General features: G+C 29.7%; 1 protein-coding gene and 1 pseudogene across 1 annotated transcript; one reads left to right on the forward strand and one right to left on the reverse strand.

The window, feature by feature from the left end:
• The first annotated feature begins 7,479 nt into the window (after nucleotides 1-7,479).
• LOC132943987 (zinc finger MYM-type protein 1-like) lies at nucleotides 7,480-9,974 on the forward strand. The gene is made up of 5 exons (XM_061013189.1): nucleotides 7,480-7,657; nucleotides 7,819-7,935; nucleotides 8,017-8,109; nucleotides 8,200-8,274; nucleotides 8,572-9,974. The coding sequence occupies exons 1-5, from the start codon at nucleotides 7,480-7,482 to the stop codon at nucleotides 9,972-9,974; spliced, it is 1,866 nt and encodes a 621-aa protein (XP_060869172.1).
• A 2,047-nt stretch (nucleotides 9,975-12,021) lies between these two features.
• LOC132943995 (uncharacterized) lies at nucleotides 12,022-17,708 on the reverse strand (annotated as a pseudogene).
• Nucleotides 17,709-23,631: the final 5,923 nt, after the last annotated feature.

A 23,631-nucleotide genomic window follows, 5' to 3' on the forward strand; every position in this document is an offset into this window, starting at 1 on the left:
TACAAATAGATGCGTGCGGAAAAAATTGCGTTAACTAAAACAGTAACATTTTCGAGGTCTAAACATTTTATTCTAATCAACTTTAATTAGATCACAATCATCTATACATCTGTTTTGTTTTTGTTTTGCAGTGTTTTTCGATATACATGTAAATTATAAGAAAATACAACTGCGGAAATTCAAAGATATATAAAGACGAAGTCGTTTTTCAATATTAACCTATCTTAACGAGTTAAAAAAAATAGTTAACTTGCCAAGCCTTGATATAGTAAATACGTTGATCGACGGATGGTGTGGCGTGAATGACGGCCCGAGAGACTGCACGGCCTCGCGTTCACACCTAAAATGTTGAAAGTAAATGACACTCAATAGAAAAATATAGCTTAATATATACAACAGAAGTTGTAGTTACCAGAAACGAATTTCCACAAATCGCTTTACAGTAACCGATATTGTTATTGAATCTCAGACGTGTAAAAATATAACCGATTACTGATTAGGTAATCGAATAATTATTAATAAAAAATATGATTAGGCTTTACATTATACCATAAAAGCGAGCATTAATATGTAAAATTAATGCATTTCCGTGAAATATTTCATTGATATTCGATTGGAAATATTAATAAAGTCACGTCAAACGAGTAGGTTAAAAACACGGTTAAATGACATGCTGTAGAATAATATAGTTTACATAGCTATATATTATACTATAATAGGAGTTATATTTACCAGAAACAAATTTTCACATATCACTTAACAGTAGACGATATCGTTATTTCAATTGTGGCGTGTAACAATCTAACCTATTATTGACTAAGTAGGTAATTGAATAACTATGAATATAAAATATGAATAGGCTTAGAATTATATTATTATAAAAGCGAGCATTAATATGAAAAATGAATGCAGTTCTGTGAAATATTTTATTGATATTCATTTGGAAATATTGATTAAGTCACATTAAACTCGTAGATATTACAGTATTGACTATTGTACATATTATACTGGTATGAACAGTATACTTAAAATTTTGCAATAAACAATAAAAATATCTTCTATATATATAAAAATAAGTGTACATTTTGAATAAATCTTATAGCTCAAGATCCACCGAACCGATTTCGATAAAAATTTCAGGGCATATTAAGATTGATATGTAGATGGTTTCTGTGAAGTTTGTACGCTGTGCGATATGTGGTTCCGGAGTTATGGCCTCTTAAGTTAGTACGATGTTTCGCGCGCACGGTTTCAGCTTACGACGTGCGTGCGTGTGTTTCCATGCGATAACGCGAATAGGTTATTATTATTATCTATTAATAATCTGTTATTTATCGACGTCGTACGCGGAATGCGTACAATACTAATAATATGTGATAATCGAGATAATAATATAATTTGTATCGCTATTTTTGTTCGCTTCAATTTCCGAACCGATTTCGATGAAAATTTCAGGATATATTAAGATTGATATGTAGATGGTTTCTGTGAAGTTTTTACGCTGTGGGATAAGTGGTTCCGGAGTTATGGCTATCATTTTATATATTAGTATAGATAAAAATGAATGTTTGTGTGTAGATTAGACCTCTGGGGAAAAGATAGGCTAATTATAAAAAGTGTTAAATTTGTTTTTTTTTTTATTCATCGGATTTCAGTACGGTTGCGTTAGGCTTTTGCATTAATTGATTATATAAATCCTCCGTATGTGGAATTAAGTAAAAACGACAAACTTAGTACTACAATTTTGATACTTTAGAGTTAAATCGTACACTTACGTACAAACAGCACGCCGGGGTCCGCGATCTACCGCAGGTAGATTGCCTACCTGATAATGTACGGCCGCGAATCAGAACTTTTATCCCGGGCAACAGAAAAGTTAAGATAAATTTTGAACACCATACACCATACGCCGAATATTAAATAACGAATTGAACAAAGTTTGAGTAATATAGAATTGGTACATTTAACGGGCAACGAAGTGCCAGCGGGATCAGCTAGTATATTATATAGGTATATATAATTATATTTTATGTAACAATAATACCTAATAAAAACTAGTAATTGTATTAAATGTATGGGTTCAATTATATTTTATTAGTTCTGTATAAATTGTAATAATAGGTAATATTTTAACACTTATTCACTTCAGTAAATTTAGTCTAAATCCAACAATATTCATTTTAAAGGCCATAAATATTCAGTGTCTTTATTGTATTATGCATATAGAAATTCATGCGATGTAATGTATTATTATAAAAAAGGCGGGTTTTTTTTAAAGTATTAAAAATTAATAACCGAACTTGTGTCCTTAAAAAAAAATTAAGATGTAAGTACCTAATTTTCTCTATTATCTTATTGACAATACAGAATACTTGATCCTTTTAACAATTTTTAATGTCACTTCAATTTACAATAACTTCACCCTCCGTGACTTACGCTATGATATTACGCTCAAAAGCATCGCATGTTGGTTTTCGAAGAATATTCATTGTCCATGATTGCAATTTCTAAACTTAATATAATATAACGTTATAACTAAATAACTAAATTTTATCTCTGCTATTATAATATTCAATTAATCCATAAAGGTGATACCAATTTATTACTTTGTCACCGTAATAATTGTAACCGTGTGGTCCGTTGTTCTGAATTTTCTTGTTATTCACCAAGTTCAATAATATTTTTTAGGTAATACAATGGCATATTTACCTTTGATTAGTCAAAAACTAATCGCTAAATCAAACGTTGTACACCAGAGTGTATCTCAAACACACACATACATAAACTTGTTATAAATTTTATTTTTCAAAATATACACGTAAAAATATAGAGATATTTATTTGCATTCACACATTCCTCACTCATAGGCTAGTTACCCATAGGCTAGTTCATACATATTTATATACTTATGCCCGGAATACACGAGGCTAGTTTTTCAAGCTAGGATAGCAAGCTAGCTATTCCCAACGCCTATCCTGGCTTACTATCTTGGCTTGGAAGAAGCTAGAATAGTTTATACGATGCTAGGAAAAATGGTATTATAAACAGTTTAGTATACTCGAGACCTTAACTTCGGGCGAATTCCGGGCACTATTTAAAATTTGTAAAGTTAAATTTAGTGAAAATTAATAAAAATGAACCGCATTCGAAAAAATAATAATGTAATAAGAATAAAACAGTTGCTTCGGCAACTATGTGACATTGCATTAGACGATTTAGAAGTGTTGCTAGAAAAACGTATTTGGACAAGACCGTGGATTTTAAGAAGGAAAGAACGTGGATCATCTGCATTACTTTTAGAAGAACTTCGCTGTGAAGATATAGGCGAGTTTAAGAGTATTCTGAGAATGTCGCCAGATATATTCGATATCCTATTAAGTTGTGTGGCTCCAAAAATTCAACGTATGAATACTATAATGAGAGAGGCCATACCAGCAAAAGTAAAGTTGGAGATCACTTTAGATTTTCTTTCGTCTGGCATCAATTACAGGAAACTCAGTCACTTTTACCGAGTTTCAAGATCTTCAATATGTAAATTTATACCTGAAGTATGTGTCGAAATTTACAAGGCATTAAAAGAAAACATTAAGGTTTGTATTTACTTTATATTTTTATTAAGTCTTTATTATCATTTACTGTTTACATTATTCAATTTATTTTTAAATATTATTCATTAAATTATTAATTAATTATTACTAATTATACATAATATACATAATATTATTAAAATAATTATGCATCTTTAAATGCTCTCATTATAGGATTATCATTATAGGAGTCATCGTAGTTTATATCATTTATTTGATTTTCTTGGTTAGAATTATTTTGATATTCAGTTGTTGACAAAATTGAACACTCTGTTTGTGATGTTGGTACACTGTTTGATGTCATGTTGGAGTCTGAAGAGTTGTAAAAAGGTGTCTGAAATGAAAAAGTTGTGTTCCCATAGTTTAAATCTTGCAATCGACAACGAGATAATACAACATTGATTTGATCACGAGCCATAATACACTGTGTAGGAGATAAGTGTTTGAGTTGACTTGCTACGAATTTTCCAAAAATGTCATGTTCATTTTCGTCTGGCATATTATTTTCGTATTCTGGTGTATTTTTTAAATCGTCCTTAATTGACCTTATTTCATTTACTAGTGACGTCACTTGTGCAATTTTTTTTTCTTTTTGGAGTTGGTACAGATGTAGGTATAGAGGGCCTCTTATAAGAAGATGAAAATGTAGATGGTTGTGCATTCAAATTTTTTAAATTTGAAATACTTTCGCTTTTATCAATATTGTCTTCAATATTGCCATTGCCCTTATTATTTTCAATATTATCTTCACTATTAATATTGGCTTCACTGTTATCTAAAATTTCATCAATTATTTCTAACTCTTGACTGTCCTAAAATTTTTTAAAAAAATTGTCTTCATTGAAGTATAAACATACACACACAATATAAAAAATAAATATTAATATATATATATATATTCGATAATATACATTATTTTACTTTGGATTTCATTGATTGTAATATTTACAGCTCCCGATCAATAACGAAGAATGGGCGGAAGTAGAAAATGGATTTAAAAACAGATGGAACTTTCCGCTATGTTATGGCGCCATTGACGGAAAACATATACAAATTGTAGCACCCGACAACAGTGGCAGTATATATTTTAATTACAAAAAAGTATTCAGTATTGTTCTTATGGCAATAGTAGATGACGATTATTGTTTCCGATATATTGATGTCGGTGCATGCGGAATGGCATCAGATGGAAGTGTATTTAGAAATTATTGCTCTATTTATAATAAACTAGAGAATAATCTTTTACCAAATGGTGGAGTGATTGTTGCCGATGGTGCATTTCCGTTAAAACCATATATGATGAAACCTTACCCAGGTGACAATTTAACATTGGCACAGAAAGTTTTCAACTATCGACTATCCAGAGCTAGGAGAATAGTTGAAAATGCTTTTGGAATATTAGTAAGCCGATTTCGTATTTTTCAAAAACCTATTGCTACTGATGTGAATACAGTGGATAAAATCGTATTAGCAGCATGTGCTTTGCATAATTGGTTACGAAAAGAAAAACGAAATAATTATATAACACATTGTGATGTCGACCGTGAAGATATTGAGGCAAGAAATATTATTCATGGTACATGGAGAACAGAAACTACAGGTTTGGAAAATTTATGTCGACAAGGAAGTAACCATCCTTCGATTTCAGCAGTCCAAAAAAGAGAAACCATTAAAGACTATTTTAACAACGAGGGTGCGGTGCCATGGCAAGGGAATATGATTCATTAATAATATTGTAAATAATATTTAATATTAAGAATAATAATATTCAATAATAATAAATTAATTAATAATTAAATAGGTAGTTTAATTTATTTTATTAATTATTTACAAAATAAATATAACTTACGGTTGTTTTTCTTTTCATTGGAACATTTTTTATAAAACTATGCATTACCTCGAACCAACTCAATTTAGGTTTATACTCCTCATTAGCACCTGCACCGGACCTGGTTGATTTTTCAATTTTTGACAACATTTGACAGTATGTTGCTCTTAAATTTTTAATTTTATTTTTTACTTCATTAACAGTCATTTGTATGCCGATTGTATTCAACTCTGCACATATTTTTTGTAGTGATGAATCACGCATAGATTTATTTTTATAAGATGGAATACTGGCATTCCATAGACATTCTTCTTCGTGATATAATTCAACAAACTTTAAATTAACATCACCACTTAGTTTTGGCATTTTGACGTATAAATTACATTTAACAAACCACGTGGCGTATTAAAAATTGGCGTGAACACTGCACTAGCCGATCATGTACTAGCTTTGCCGTCCACATGGAGATAGAACACTAGCTAGGATAGTAAATTCAGTGGTGGGAGGTGTGCTAGCTCAAAAAAAATAGAACACAATCCTATTAAACTAGCCTGGCTTGACACACTAGCTTATTAGAATATTCCCTAGCTTGCTAGCTTAAAAACAAAGCTAGTTCTGTTTACACAAAGCTATTATTACTAGCTTTCTAGCTTACTAGTACTACCTTGCTATCCTAGCTTGAAAAACTAGCCTCGTGTATTCCGGGCATACATATTATATACATACACAAGTAGTCTATATTTGTATAATACAGGGAAATTTCTTCAGTTTAAGGGGGCATTTCTATATGCTCTACCGTGTAACAAAACATTTTAAAAAGTATTATTACATTCATTATAACAAACACCTAAACATACTATAAAACTTACATATTGTATTATATATATAATCAGTGGCGCCCAGACAGGTTAGCAAGGGGTGCAACTGCATGTGCTTTCGTTGGGGGTGGGTAGGTATAGTCCCTATGGTTATAGGTACCTACCTAGATAAAGTATAGGAGTAAAGTATGACAATGCTACACGACAACTCATATGATGTCACAAGTTACTTAGTTACAACATATTAAATGATAAAGTAATAGAAACATTAATAATTGTTGTATCATCTGAATCAAGAATAATACAATATTCGAATATTAACGCTGTACGCTGTTTAGGCGTTTAGCTGATACGCTCGTATATTTAATATTTAATATTACGAATTATTATATTTTTGTATACGTAAACAAAATGACAATACGTACGCGTATTGCTACATGGTGATAAGATACCAATAAGTAATAACAGCGTATATTAGGTATTTATTTTTAGAAATGTGTTTCCCTGTTCCCTCGATAAAACTGGCCAGCAACCACCCTACCCGGCCTATCCATTGGCTTCACGATAATTATTAATTATTATGAAATAACCGATAATCGGTTAGTGAATTCCAGTATTCCACACTTTCCACTAGAATACTAGATATTTTAGTGAATTTGTTATTTTTCATTTGTGTTATTCGTCAGTTGACTGTTTGATCTACGAACTTCAAATTATTTTGTATGCGTCTATGGCAATTTTGTATTGGTGAAATTAACTATGACTTATTATTATTCAATTTTCACAGTTACGTTTTTATTTTTAATTTATTAAAATATTTCATTACGTCATATTAAATTTATTAATATGTTATATTTTAGTTGAATTATAATAAAAAAATTACCTATTGTTCATTAAATAAGTGTTTAATCAACGTGCAGAAAACAACGTCTACTCTAGAAGTAAGTTTCATTGATTTTAAATACTTGTAGTTATAGCTAACTATATAATATATTAATATTTATAAGTTATACTAATTATAGCTATATAGATTTTACATTTTAAGTTAATAAAATGTATTCATGCATTATGCATATTATTATTATTATTATTATTATGTAGGTATAACATAATTAGGTTCAATGCTTAATTTCTAAATTAAAATAAAAACTAAATAATAAAACTGTTCACTTTAAATCAGTTTGATTTATATCATGCTAAAAAAGAAGCATATTTTATTTAAAATTTATTTTTACAGATTAGCAATATGTCGTTAGTTAATGAAACTAACATTTGTGCTTGTGGTAAAATAAAAGGTTTAATGAATAGTACAAATTGGCTAAGACATACTAAATCGTGCAAAAAACGAAAATCAGTACTTTGTACTGCAAAACTGAATACATTTTTTAAATCTTCTAGACTATCAAATGATGTTTCTGACAAAGGTATGAGTACTTTTTGTTTATTATAATTTAGTTATAAACAAGTATTATAAAATAAACTACTTTTAACTAGCTATTTCTACAACTCGCTCTTATATTAAATCTTACATTATTGAAACTGTAGGTACCTATAATTTTGTTTTTATTAATATTTATTTTTTCAGTTGACAGTTCTAATTTGAATACTGTCAGTAGCATATCAAAATCATCAATAGAAATGGATGTTCAAGGTTCAAATACAAATAATACTATATTATTGCCTGAGAAGTTTAAGATTATAGGTAGATACCTACATTTTATTTATTTTTGTATTTTTATTAAACTATTTAATTACCTAATAATTTATGCATTAATTATTTTAGTTCCAACATTGGAGGTTGATTTAAAGTCGAACGAGGAGTCAAATGAAAATGAATCTGAAGTAGCTATATCTACTACACTAATGGCTGAACCAAGTAATTTATATATTATATTTTTACTAATAAGTATAATACTTATATTTTATTAAGCCATTTAATTAATAATTTATGTATTAATTATTTTAGTTCCAACATCTGAGGTTGATTTAGAGTCAAATGAAGCTGAAGTAGCTTTATCTACTACACTAATGGTTGAACCAAGTAATTTATATAATATATTTTTACTAATAAGTATGATTATAATTATCAGGGTAGGTAGGGGGTCAATGCAATTAGATTTTCACTTAATTTATTTTTATAACACAATACACATTATATAATTATATGACTATATTATAGTTAATAGGTAAAATATTTTTTTTATTTATTTATTTTTATTTTTTTTCATTATAGATAATATGATCGAAAATGTATTTGAAAACGATCCAGCACAATTTTCGTCAAAAAATTTTCAGTCAAATGCAAATATTGCTTATGAAATTATTTCCAAAATATTAGAAATGGGACCATGTCAACCACTTCCAACAGAACTTCCTGGCGGTAAATATCCAGTTATAAATGGTCATCGATTTTCACCAAAATTGTATCATAGAATATTACCTGATGGGACTGTAACAAGACGGAATTGGTTATCATATTCTAAGTCAACTGAACGTTTGTATTGTATTGAATGTATACTTTTTCCTGGAAAGGGTAAAAATGCTCCTAATAAAGCTTGGGTTATTGATGGTTATAAAAATTGGAGTACTTGTACTAACAAAATAGAAAACCATGAAAAAACTTCAGCACATATTTACTCTTCACTCACACTTAAAATTCGACAATCATCCTTACCATTGGTACCATCTATAGCTACTAAAAAAAATGAAGAAGTTTTCATGAATAGAGAAATTATCAAAGAGCTGATTGACATAACACTATTTTTAGGAAGACACAATATGGCTTTTAGAGGGCATAGGGAAAACTGGCAAAATAATATGTGTGGCAATTTCAAAGATTTATGTTCTTTAATATCAAAATTTTCCCCTGCAATGGCAACTTATTTCAGTTCTCAAAAGCAAAAATATAAAATTAATCAACGTTCTCAATACTCATTTACTTCATGGCACCGACAGAATGCGTTGATTGATATAGTGTCAAATCATATAAAATCAAGTATATCTCTCATTATAAAAAATTCAAAGTTTTTCAGTATTGCCATAGATTCGACATTTGATGTCTCTCACCGAGAACAAATTTCTTTTGTGTTCAGATATGTAGATGAGGAAAAATGTGAAATTAAAGAGAGACTCTTAGCATTGAAGGATACTCCAAAAACAACTGGCAACGCCTTGTGTGAAATGTTCAAAGAAGTGTGTACATTAAACAGTTTAGATTGGACCAATAATTTGGTTGGTCAATCTTACGACGGCGCCTCAAATATGAGGGGACGATATAATGGATTACAACAATTAATACGTAATGAAAATCCTCAAGCAATATTTATTTGGTGTTTCAGTCATCGCTTAAATTTAATTGTCGCTGATGCAGTTAGTGTATGTTCAAATGCCATGGATCTTTTCGGAAATTTAGAACGACTATACGATTTTATATCTAGCAGTAAATTTCGTGCAGACGTATATGAAGAGCAACAAAAAAAACATTACCATGGACAGCAAATCCGTCGATTAAAAAGAGTGTCCTGTACTAGATGGATGTCTCATAAATTTGCATTAGATGTTGTACTAAATACTTATGTGGCAACAGTTGAATGTTTAAATGTTATTCGCAGTGAATCGGGTGACAAACAAGCTGGTTCAGAAGCTGGAGGTTTTTTAAATTATTTTCAGTCAACAAGATTTGTCTATACAGCTTATAGTTTTAAAGTTCTGCTTCAAATTCTCGAGCCTGTATCAAGTTAAATAAAAAAAAATGGGTGGGTAACTTTAGTTAGTTGCATGTGCTTTCAAGATACCTCTGTGCGCCACTGTATATAATCATTTATTCCTATACATGGTACATATATGCAGTATTCATACATAAATAAGGTACTTTCATATTATATACACCACCACACACATCTAATCTTGTTATACAGCTTACATATCAATATAAGACACTTAGTTAAAGAATATACATTATTACATATAGACACACTCACACATAAAAGACATACTTACAAAATACTAAGTCAAATTTACATAGATGCATTTAAACACTCTACTACATCCACTCTAATAAGTATTTTCAAAAGTACAACATCGCTCATCAATTGGTTATACCTACTACTACAAAATTGTTATGTCTAATAATCATCTCGATAGTTAAATTTATTTAGAAGAGACCATACTACAGCGTTTCCCAACCTTTTTTCCTCGCGGCACCTTAATCCCAACCCATATTTAACCGCGGCACACTCGTCACTGGCATAGTACCTACGCTTAAACACGCATATAGAAAAATATCTCAATTATAATAGGTAGGTCTACATATATTTTATTCAGCTCAGAGGATTACCCGACAACATACACAGAACTATATATTTATGTCACACGATATTATAAATGTATGTAACTAGTAGGTATACTGACTAAGGAGAATAAAGGATATCGACTCCGAGTGTCTTAGACGTCGTCTTCGAGTATAGTTTGACCACTCAATGCAAAAATAAAACTAACATATTTCGACTTGACCGTTGATACAGTACATTTCATGTTAGAAATAATACATTTATTTTATTATATTTGAATTAAACACAAATATGCTTATACATCCTTACTTTTCATTTTAACCATATCCACTAGTCTATATATTATAATTACCTAAACTTGCCTTATATTATTTCCAAAATATTCGCTTTTAAGTATAGAGTTGCATAATAGATATCATTATTACAAACATTGTATAAGGTACCTAATTTGTTTATAGAAATAACAGACATAATTTATAAACGTAGATCACTGTAAATATTTGTATTCAAGTCTACTATACTGCAACGATAAACCCTTATTTATTATGGGTTTTATATAAACGTTTTTACTTAAAAAATATACATTGACAATCTTACGAATTTTGAAGCTAGTTCAAATGTAGACGCTGTTCCGTATTATTTTGTTATTTTATAGTAGGGTTGCATACCAATCATACTGTAACGTCTCCTCTTCACCTGGGCTCTTACCCGTTCAGGTGTCGTACTGTTTATATTAACGAGGTCTCGAAGACTCGACCTCGGTGTGTGATATTATTACTAGGGACCAGGGTTACCTTATGTGAAGCAAAGTACTCAACGTAATATATATATATATATATATATATATATATATATATGTATATCTGTTATTGAATATCAATGTATTATTATTATCTACTACAAGTTACAACATCGAAAGTATACTTATAAATTATAACTCCGGGTTACCGATCAGGCCATGGTGTGTCGTGGGTGTCGATGTCCAAATGCGGGTTGAGTTGGTCGTTCGCAGGTCCTCTTCAGGTCGTTGTCAGCCCTCGAGTTCCACTATCGACCGCCGACTATGACTCTTCATTCTTGACCATCCAACTATCAACCGCCAATTATAGACTCTATCGACTACCTCACTGTAGACTTTATCATAACTATCTACCGCCAAGCGCCCCGGTCGGTTATATTTACACGATGTGAGCTAAACATCGCGTCAGCATAATATATATTTTTCATACATATATACACGTTTGCCATTACTAACACTCAGCATATTAGCCGAACTCAACGTAGGGAGTAATGTACGATGTCGATGATGATAATCGTTACAATACCAAACAAGTAAAATACTATGAACGACACTTGATGCGTAAGTATTTTTATGAAATATATTCCACATGGTAATACTATATATTGCTGTTCACTTTCAGCTAGAGACACTACCAAGCATGTCATACACAAGTTTCCGTTGTCAAGCAGCTGAGGTACATTTGTCGAATCTGGAGGGTTCATAATTGGTGGTGAACCTGGTGCATCATTAAACGGTTGATTCGGATACAATTGTAAGTTATTATTTTCCACTGGCTATGGATCAATAACATTGGAACTGCATCTGCTGGAACATTGTGGTCTGATTCAGCATCAACATGAGCATCGTTCATTCTCAAAGCACAGGTTCGCAGCCTTAATTCATATGCTGCGCTGGTATACGAACAATGCAGAAGAAATTGCCATATGGATATTTGTTCTAATTGGTATTGCTCTGTAGCATATATTATCCTGTGAGAGTTAGCCAAAAACTTGGTCCTCGCATGCCTAGTGGGACGCAAGTGGTTCAAAATTTGTTGATTAACAAAATGGTAACTGGTACTCAAATTAGATAAAGTGCCTATTTAAAAATTACAAAATAAAATAGGTATTACCTTTTTGGTATTAATTATTAACTTACTAGGTACCTTTATGACTATAATTTGAAACTCATTATATTAGGTTTTACAGTGAGTTTACTTAAATAACTATAAAAACATTTTTTTTTTCATTTAAGAAGATTAAATTTGAGTTTATAAATAAACACAACCTCTCATAAAAATATATTCATTTTATTGTAGTAATTTTAATTTTACTTAAATAACTATGAAAACATTTTTTTTTTCATTTAAGAACATTAAATTTGAGTTTATAAATAAACACAACCTCTCATAAAAATATATTAATTTTATTGTAGTAGTTTTAATTTTAATTTTAATAGTAATTCGATCCATAGTTCCAAAACCTTGAGTCTACTATCTATTTATACCTCTAAGTACTAACACAACTTGATGTAATTTTTCTGTATTATACTTACGCATACATTTCTTACCTAGAAATACCCATAAGCTTGGATGCGCAACAGAGAACTTTAATCTTAACGTGTTATGGAAGCTCTCAATGTTATTATTTGTCCGACGAGGCAGTCCATGAACCGACACAACTTGTGGACCACAAATAATTTTTATTTTAGTACTATTAATAACTAACAGTATTTATTAACAGTTCTTTAAATGGTTCTAGGTTTTAAGTTAATTTGTAAAATACCTTTCATAATAACTTAGCAATCTCTCCAAGTGGACATCATGATTTCGTGCAAATGCTCCAATTAATAAAACCCGTTTTCCATATCTCTAGCTGGTAAAAATGGAAGGGACATAAGGAGTTTCAATACCTTATGGGCATTATCGTTATTTAGATGATGTAAGTATCCTAAACTGTTCATTTTTCTCCATACAGCCTACAAAATTATACAAAACCATTAATAAAGCATTAATAAGAATAATTAATAAGAATGCTGTATAATATCATTAATTGTATTTGTTTGATTATTTATTTTTACTTGGTTATGATGAAACCAGCAACCAGCGTAACGAGCTTCTGGAAATGATGAAATCAAAACATCCCTCAGAGCCACCTCATAGTCAGTTATAATAAATATTATCTTTTACAAAACGCATAACACAGTTGTATCTTGTATGAATTCCGCGACTTACTTTCCATAAGAATATAGACAATAGGTATGGACTGCAAATATTTAAATGATAATTTAAAAAAAATAAATCTTATTGTATGTTACAACTATTTAAACTGGTGCCTATTTCCGCAAGTATTTAATATTCGAATTTGTATATTAAATAAAATAATATAAAATATTATTAATATCTTACATGGTTTTCGATCATACAATGTATGGTTAGTAATTGGTATCCCATGTTTCTAGGTACAACCTTGAACGTGGCATCCGCATGTAACTCTGTCACACCGTTTTGCAGAACATTAACAATTAAATTCATACATCCAAAAATGATGCTACTTCTTCCATACACATCTCTAACACATCCTCTAAAAAAGGAGAGTCGCAACAAGAAAACCGATTTAGCTGGCCATTATCAAATAGAGTTGCCAAATCTAACAGTGAGTTAGGCAATCTAGGCAATGATCTTCTTCGGGCATGTCGCATAAGAGATTCGGCTGTTGACCATGGGTACAACCCTGCTGCTACCACATGTCTAATAAAATATTAAATTCTGATATCAATTGTTGATAGGGCTCTAAAAGATATTCTTTAGGTTATAAAACTCCTTACCTTCTAGATTCCTCATCATATAAATTTCTTAACGAAATATTCTCAGTAGAGGCCCTTGATTTCAAAATTTCACAAAAATTATGAATCAGTTTTTGAGAGTTATTTTCCTCACTAACATGGCCCTCATGTGATTTTATTATCACTACAGTTCCGTTTTTCAGCTTCTTGATTGATCCCGGACAAAAATAAGTACTAGCTTTACTGCATTTATAATAACTGAAAAAAATAAGCTAACTTTACTTGTATATCTATTTGTAATCCTAGTAAACTTTTTTAAAAAATGGTGTTATTTTCAAATAATAAATATATATTATATGTAATTGTATTAAGTCCATTATGTGTGCTTATAGATATTAAAAGAAATTGTTTCTGAATTATTTGCTAATTTTCGTTATTTGTAAAATTCTAACTTCCTACATTTATTTCTTAGATTCTGAGCGGAGTGAAATAATGTATTGATTTTACAATGATGTGAGTTTTTTTTCTGTCTTTCAGCAACATTTTTGATAGTATGCATGCTTCGATTTTTGAGACCAGCATCTTTTTTGATAAAAAGGTGAATCTAGTTGGTACTTTGAGAGGTCAAAGTGGAAAATTCCAAGTAGTTTTTCACCAATAAATATTTGATATTTTATTGCAATTCAAAAACCAATAATCCTAGATACTTGAAATTTTTACCAAATGTTAAAATGACTATTTTCCATGCATAATATTATTTTCAAACAATTTTGAATTTTTTTCAGCCATTAATAGCCATAAGAAATTTTTTAAATTTTTTAAATGTTGAACTATTATTTAGTTAGAAATTCATTAAAGTTTTTCTTTTCATACCTAAGATTAAACATTTTAATATAAGATTTTACATAAGTTTTCCTTCCTGTACCAAACAAAAAAAAGTGTACTTAAACTGGACATTACTTTTTGACAGAGGTTCTGTACTTATAATTTTTCAATATTTGATACTCAGCGGTAAATTATTGATCGATTTTTGATATTTTGTAGTATTTCCAAAACAATTAACCGCAGACTTATGAAATGTTCACCAAAGATTTATATCAGTATTTCCCAAACATAGGTAAAATTTTCAAACTATATTGACGCTGTTTGAGCAATTTAAAGAGGTGCGTCGTCCTTAAACCCGTAAATCGTCAAAACCCTCCCTAACATATCTCATTTTTTTGTACCCGATTTGTACCCATTTGAACCCTCCATAAAAAAATTTGTACCCCTCTCCCTTTTACGCAAAATCAAATATCCCGTCCGGGTGCTGTAACGACGTCGTCCTGGCACCCGGAACCACCAGAAGTCAACCGATCGATTTCGGACCTATCTCATTTTTTTGTACCCGATTTGTACCCATTTGAACCCTCCATAAAAAAATTTGTACCCCTCTCCCTTTTACGCAAAATCAAATCCCCTGTCAGTGTGCTGTAAAACGGTCATACTGGCACAATAAAGACTATTGGATGCGCAGTGCTTGGTGTTTTTAAAAATCGTTGTTTTTAGGTTTACCTAAATGTTCCTCCTTACACATGAATGGTAGTAGCTAGGTAATTACATTATATTACCATTGTATTCGAGTATATAAGTATGTATATTGTTATTTGACAAAATCACTTTGTTGTAGTTTACTGAATGAAATGTTTAATTCTTAAGTTTAAAACAATATCACGTTTTGCTACATAAAGTTGCGTTTTTCATCATGGCAAAACGAGTGAATAACATAGTGTTTTTTTAAATCGCTGTAAAAACATAACTGATGGAAAGACTTAGTTCATAATTTTTTTTCAGTGTATATAACCTATAATATAGACTATGATTTATCAATGGACTCACATTCAAAAGATCTGGTACTTGGTACCTACTATACAGGAATACAGCAGAGAATTCCTCGGTTTTGTACTTTTGTATAATTGTATGTTACTTTTACTCACCTTAGAGCTTTTTTAATTCTGAACTTATTTGCTCACTTACCTATTTTTGTATCAATAGGTCACTAACCCGCTTTAAAACAGTTTAATACTAGTCCAATATTATTTCATTTAGATTCTGAGTAGATTTTAGACTATTGGTTTTACAATGATGTGTTTTTTATTTTTTTTTTTTTTTAAATTTTTTTCTATGTAAACGATTAGTAGTCAAAATAATGCTTTTTATTTTCATTTTCAGTATCTTGTTCGATGGGGATGTGAATCTAGTTGGTACTTTTGGGAGGTCAAAATTTAAAAATCACAATAGTTTTCAAAAGCGCCCGGAAAAACATAATACAATTTAAGGGAAAACGGGAATTTTACGCATAACGGTTTTTGACAAAATCGATTTTGGCTTTTGGTGTTATTCTAAAACAAATTATCGTAAAGGTTAATAGACGGAAAATAAGAGGAGAATTCATGGACAAAAAATGTGAAATCTCCCTATAAAATGCTGTACAGTAAATATTTTTGTGTGAGGGGCAAATAGGTAGACAACGAGTTTGAAATCTCTCCATGACTTTTGTTACGGTAAAATCATTGTGTTCAAGCGGGACATGTGAAAAAAAACGTACTGTGAACATACAAATGTATACTACTCACAAGGGCCGGATCTATGGGGGGGGGGGGGGGGGGGGGAAGTCGGGGATTTATCCCCGGGCGTATAATTTTCGTGGGCGTATTTTTAAAGTCTTAAATTTGTAAATTGAAAATTAAAGATGGACATTAAAACAAAAGTTAAAACTAGGTACAAAATAATAAAAGTAAAAACTAATAACATTGAATTAATAATTAAAAAGGACAAAATAAATATGAAAATATAGGTACGCAGTGCCGTGGATATAGGAAATACCCGTCCGTAACTGTCAGCGGGAGTGTACGCGCCTTAGTCCATCATAGATTAATGTACTCTCTGATTAGTGACATAATAAAGTCTGGTAAAGATACTGTTGAAGAAAATCCAAGCACTTTTACTGACCTAAAAGGTGATGACATAACAGACACAAAAAAAATAATAATAAAACAACACATCATTGTAAAATCAATAAATTCATCGTTTCACTTGTGTAAAAAAAGGATATTTTTATATTAGTATTTTTTTAGTGTTTACAGCAGCATATTAAGTTGTTAAATCCGGCACGAGTACCTATATAGTTAGGTATTTATTAATATTAAATTAAATAACAGATTACTTACGTGATTCCGTTCTTGACGCTATTGTTTCTGTATGTGAATCCTTGGAAATACACTTTATATTTTAATGAATTAAAACACAAGTCAGATTTATATAGAAAATATCCAAAGTAACCACAGTACAATAAAATATTAACAACGTTGAGGATCGAAAAATTGTAGGTGCATCTGTCGTGGAACGAGGAAGTTTCAAAAGTCAATAACGATTAGCAGGATATAATTTGTTGAGAATGGCAAGACCCCCACATTTTGACGAAAATATCTCTATTGTTTTCAAATAATAATTTATACGTCTAGACTTAGGTCTATACTCTATATATATTATATAATAGACTATAAAATTAATTTGATATAATTATTAGTAATTACCTGGATACCCGTAAATTGTATATTTAGGTTTCACGGAACTCGACATCATGAAGTAAGGTCGGGGCTATACACGGCGTATTCCGCTGCGTTTTAAACGCCGCGTGTTCCGCAGCGTTTTTAATTCGACGGAAAACGCTGCGGAATACGTCGTGTAATTTGAACGAAATTTAAACGATTGCGACTTTAAGTGTAAACGGTTTTAAAATTAACATAATTATGAAGTTTATATGATAGATATTGTTGTGTATTTTATTTAAATCCATCCACACCATCTAAACAAATATGTATCATAATAAATATATCTCGTAATCAAACATCCGTTATTGTTGGCCATTACTCGTATACCCATTTACGTTAAGTGTAAATACGCCTTCCTTTATAAGTATAATCGATGAAATCACCATATTGCAGCTTCTTAATGTGTATAAATTATTTAAATTCTGAAGTTAGTGATGGTTTATAACTTAAAAGTTATAAATCAATGAATGATCGACATCGTATGAAAAAAAATAATTTTAGTTACCTATTAAAATAATTAATAATAATGAAATAAAATTATATCTTGTAAATATCAAACGTATTAACGCAAAGCCAACTTTAAAGCAAACTTTAAAAGCAAAAAATTACAAATTTATACATTTATTAATTATTTTTCTTGTAGATTGTAATTATTCTAAGTTTTATAAAATCGTATAGGTGCCTACCACAAATTAGGTACACGTATAAGGTCCGTTACCCCAGCACGCCATGTTTAAAAATGAATTTAAAATGTATTCAGTATGGCCTTAATGTACTTTATTTTATACAACCAAAACACAATTTTGCACACCTCGCCAAACACGAAAAAACACGATTTCCCCATATCCGGGCTGTGGTAACGTTACTCCGGCACAAGGCTGTGCCGAATGTTGAACAAATACAATTTTCAATAATTCGGTACTATGTAGGTAGGTACCTACCTACTTTATTCTGTACAATTTTGTACACCTCCCCGAAAACAATTTTATATGATTTTAATATAAGTATATTGTTGAATTTAAGGTAAGGAGCTCTATTATAATGGGCAATATGAAAATTAATTTATTGCTCGATGAAACGTAATTCACTGTTCAATACTTGTAATTACTAATTGTTTACATTATGCCATTTTGGTAAGTTTAAGTACAAATTTGTTAAAATTCGTTCGTCTGATCTAAAGAAGAGAATACGATGAATCCTAACTTTCAACAGTTTTCAAAATATTTATCTTATAAATGCAGTACTTAGGGATGGATAAAATACTTTTAAAATATTGTACTTAAATACAAAATACAAAAATTTCAAATGAAAAAAATAAAAGATTGTGTATTTTATGTAGGTATTTATTCTGAATAAATAAATACAAATTACAAAATATGTTTAAACAAAATTATATATTTTAATATTTATATGCTCATAGTAGCAATAATATTACAGTAAGTTGTTAAATATTATAAAACGTATTTTTATGTGTTTTTTTTTAATGATATCGTAACATCGTATCAGTGTTTCTAAAATTAATGAGGTCATTACTCATTAGTATATAAACATTATAAACGTACTCACCGGGGTAAAATTATGATTTTTTTAAAAAAATTTTTAGATCTTCAAAATTTGTATTTTATCTAATTAGTTTAAGAATATTATCTTAAATGTAATAATAAACAATTGAATGATATTTGTGGCAAAATTCTCATACAAACGAGGTGTTACGTTTTCTTGTTGTTTATTTTTCACGTCCAAATCGGCAGAATACAAAAAAGTGGTGTGACACATCGATTTGTATATTAGCACTCTGTAAGATAAACAGTGGTGATATTTATGTCTTGTAATTTAACCTAGGTATTTTATTTTACCTTATGTCATTTAATCTGATTAACAATTAACACTGCAGTTTTTATATTGTCAACTAAATAATTATGATGAAATTTAAGTTGTGTTAAATAAAATTATGGTAACTTTTATATTTATTAAGTCATAACTCATAAGACATAATAGAAACTAACCATTTGTATGTTTATACTAAAATAGTTATATTCCAGTTTTTGGTACAATAACATAACATTATATTCCTAGGTACCTAATTATTTTGACTATCGATATAAATTTTTTTTTAACATTTATTGGTTTATATACAATCTGTAATGGTATTTACAATAAGCATATGTCCGAAAAAATATTTATACACAAGACATGGAAACGTGAAGAGAGAAGTCACTCAGCAGTAACACTCAGAGACTCTCGTCTCTCGATATAGATAAACATTTTATTTTGTACTTATTATTAATGTAATATTGTACTTTTATCGTTAATAATGAAGTGACCTACTTGATACATTAAAAAACATTAAGTATTTTGATTATAACTCAGTCCATTACTATTGGCACTGATCAACATTTTCAATTTATTTTTAAGTTATAAAGGTTAGTTATTAATAATATATTACACTAACGTTAAATTTGCAGATGTGGTTTTCATTGTGGGTTAGACTTATGAGTTTGATTAATTTATTTAACTAATGTCGCTAATTGTTTGCATTATAATAACTGTAGGTACTGTTTTATTATGAAACATACATAACTATTAAGTTACTTAAATGACATACGTACAATGCACAATAAGTAATAAGAAATTAACTATTGACTAAGTGACTAAGTTGATTAAATATTATCAGCTGATGAAAATACCAAATAGAAAACTCGCGGTTAGATTATGAATAACGCTAGTAACAATGCTCAATGTCGCCTAGAAATAAGATTATATGGTCCATACCTACTAGTATTTATAATCAATGGTATGGCCTTCCCACAGTCCTGACTCTAACCCACGTGACTTTTTCTTGTGGATTCTCTTAAAAGAATACATTATTATTTATACCAACGAAGTATAAACAATAAAGATGATAATTTGATAATATAATATATTATATAGCTGACGTCTGACGACATCATTCATAAAATACCAAATACTTTGTTGAAAAGAACTCTGAATTAATATAACATCGTTTTATGGGAAAGTACATTGAAGTCACTTTGAACAATATTTGTAGATTGTGATTATTTTAAAATGTTAAAACTGAATCATTTAATCAGTTATGTATAAGTATGTTAAATGGCAAGGAATAACTTAAAACAAGTAAAGACCGTAAAAACTGTTGTCACACCTCGATTTGTATGAGGATATAGCAAGAAATATAATCTAAGTATTTACTTTGAGAATTGAAAGATTGAACACATTATTCTAAAAAAATGATAAAATCCAAATTTTGAAAATAGAATATAATTTCAACAAATTCGTCATTTGATCATCCCAGTGAGTACGCTTAACTAATGACCTCGTTCATTTCTGAAGCCGGGTGTTTATCCATACAATTTATTTAATTGGCATAATATATTATTATAACAACAAATATTTTCAATAACTCTTATAATATTCATCATGTCAAAATAATTTATTATTTTTTTTTATAAATTTTTATTCATACAACCTGTTACACATCAGAACAATAAGTCAGTGACGTAGCCAGGATTTTTTTTTTTTTGGGGGGGGGGGGGGCTAATCAACTTTTACACTTTTACACATTAAATACGTACTAACACTGAAAAGTGTTAATACTTTTAGTACATTTTTAAATATTTTAAATACAATTTAAGACTTTTTGAGCGACTATCATAGACCATTAAAATAATCTTTAAATTTTCTTAACATTTCGGGGGGGGGGGGGTGCAGCCCCCTCCCCTGGCTATGCCACTACAATAAGTAACATATATTATGACAGTAAAAACGACAGAAATTACGGATTATAGAAAAAGATTATTTACAATCGAAGAGGAGGAACTACGACTTAATTTACTATTATAAATAATATATTTTTACAGAACATAAATTAATTTTGAATTTTAAACTTTGGCGCCACTGTAGAATTGGAAAATAAATAAATCATATAGTTATTATTTTTACCGCTTGAGAGCACAAGTATCAATATTCTATATTCCGTAATTTGACGGTCCGGAACATTACGGTTCTACTTTCCGTACTTCAACGGTCCTGGGCTTTAGATTTATTTTCCGTATTTTGACGGTCCGTGATATGATGGTCCATGCATTTAGACTTTCCGTAATTTGATGGTCCGTAAAAATACGGTTTGTCACTTTCCGTAATGTGACGGTCCATGATGTTACGCTCCATACATTTATATTCTGTAATTCTACGGTCCGTTCGATTATTTTCCGTGATTTTACATGCGTCCCATTTAACAACGTGTTGTAACCGTGGACGTACAATTTTTAATAAAACTCCCCCAAACCACATTTCCACTATTATACACTCTAAATGTTCAGTACTTAAAATTGTGAATTAATAAACACTTGCCCCTTTATTACTATCGATAATTAGAAAATGCATATTATACCAAATTAAAAATATTTGACTAAAAATGAAAAAAATGAAAAAATGTTTTATCCACTATATAATTAATAAAAAACTTATATATTTAACCGACTAATAACGAGTGGTGACTAAAGACTTGAAACGAGTTCGCATGATTATTGTTTTGCATCTTACTATCTTATCTTATATATTATTTTACACTAAAAATAGTGTGTGGTTTTAATCACTATAAGTTTGCGGTATTTTGTTATATACAATGACTGATAAAGTGTGAGGTTTTTGTCTATCAAACTTTTTGGGGTTGAAATCAAAAGTATGCGGTTTTTGGACGCAACCCAACTTATGTACCGTGTAGTAGCGCTGTGCGCTAATTATGGCCATAGATGCTCATCCGGGCGTGAAGCAGACCGTGCCCTGTTAAGATTCGTGTAGCAGATCCTTGACTATTTTCATGAGGTAAAAGCTTCTAGTTCAATTTATGTACTACAAGAAGATCACCTCATAAAATCTTTGTAATTATTTTTATTTTCTAAAAAATTTTATCTATGCATGCAATATTTGAAATTAATACTTGAGCTAATTTTATTAGAAAATATATGAGCCAATTTTTCTTAAAAATGTAATATTGTATTATTTTACATTTTAACATTTTATTTATAAAAACATTTTACTAAATTTTAGATTCTGAGCGAAGCGATGAATGTATTGATTTTATAATGATGTGTGTTTTTTTTTTAATTTTTTATTTTTGTGTCTGACATCACTTTTGAGGACAGTAAAAATGCTTGGATTTTCTTCAACAGTAAATTTTCTGATAGGAAAGTGAATCTAGTTGGTACTTTGGTGGGTCAAAAGTAAAAATTTCACAGTAGTTTTCAAAAGCAGCGTGAAAAACAAAAGAAAAATTAAGGAAAACGGGAATTTTTACGCAAAATCTGTTTTTGAGAAAATCTTGGAGAAAATTTTGGTTTTTGGTGCAACACTAAAACAAATGATCGTAGGTACATTAAATTTTGACTGAATGTTTATATTAGCATTTTCTATACACGATAAAATGTTTTGAACTGTTAAAGAAAATTTTCAGTTTCAAATTGTATTAGTTTTTTTTTTGTATAAATATCAATAAAATTTTATCTGTCGAGTAAAAAAGCTTGAAAATTTAAAAGAAGACTCCTAGATTATTGTTTCAAAGGCAGATGAAAAAAATTAAAAATCCTTTGTCACAGTTTTTATTTATAAACATTTAAAGTTCAAATATTGACAAAATACGAAAAAATCACGAAAATTAGCAAATTATTTTGAGTTGAGAATTCATAAAAACTTTTCTTTTTAAACCTAAGATTTGAAAATGTAATACAAGATTATCCATAAGTTTATCTACTTTTATCAAAAAAAAAAATTTCTACAAGAAAGTCAAATTAAATTTTTATGAGCGTTTGAAATTCATATTTTTTCAACATTTGATATTCACTCGATTTCTCATGTAACGATTTTCTTATTTTCTTGTAATTAAAAAACGTATGACAGTAGATACTTGAACATTTAACTGAATGTTTATATTA

The sequence above is a fragment of the Metopolophium dirhodum genome, chromosome 1, assembly GCF_019925205.1.
Source record: "Metopolophium dirhodum isolate CAU chromosome 1, ASM1992520v1, whole genome shotgun sequence".
Lineage (NCBI taxonomy): Eukaryota > Metazoa > Arthropoda > Insecta > Hemiptera > Aphididae > Metopolophium > Metopolophium dirhodum.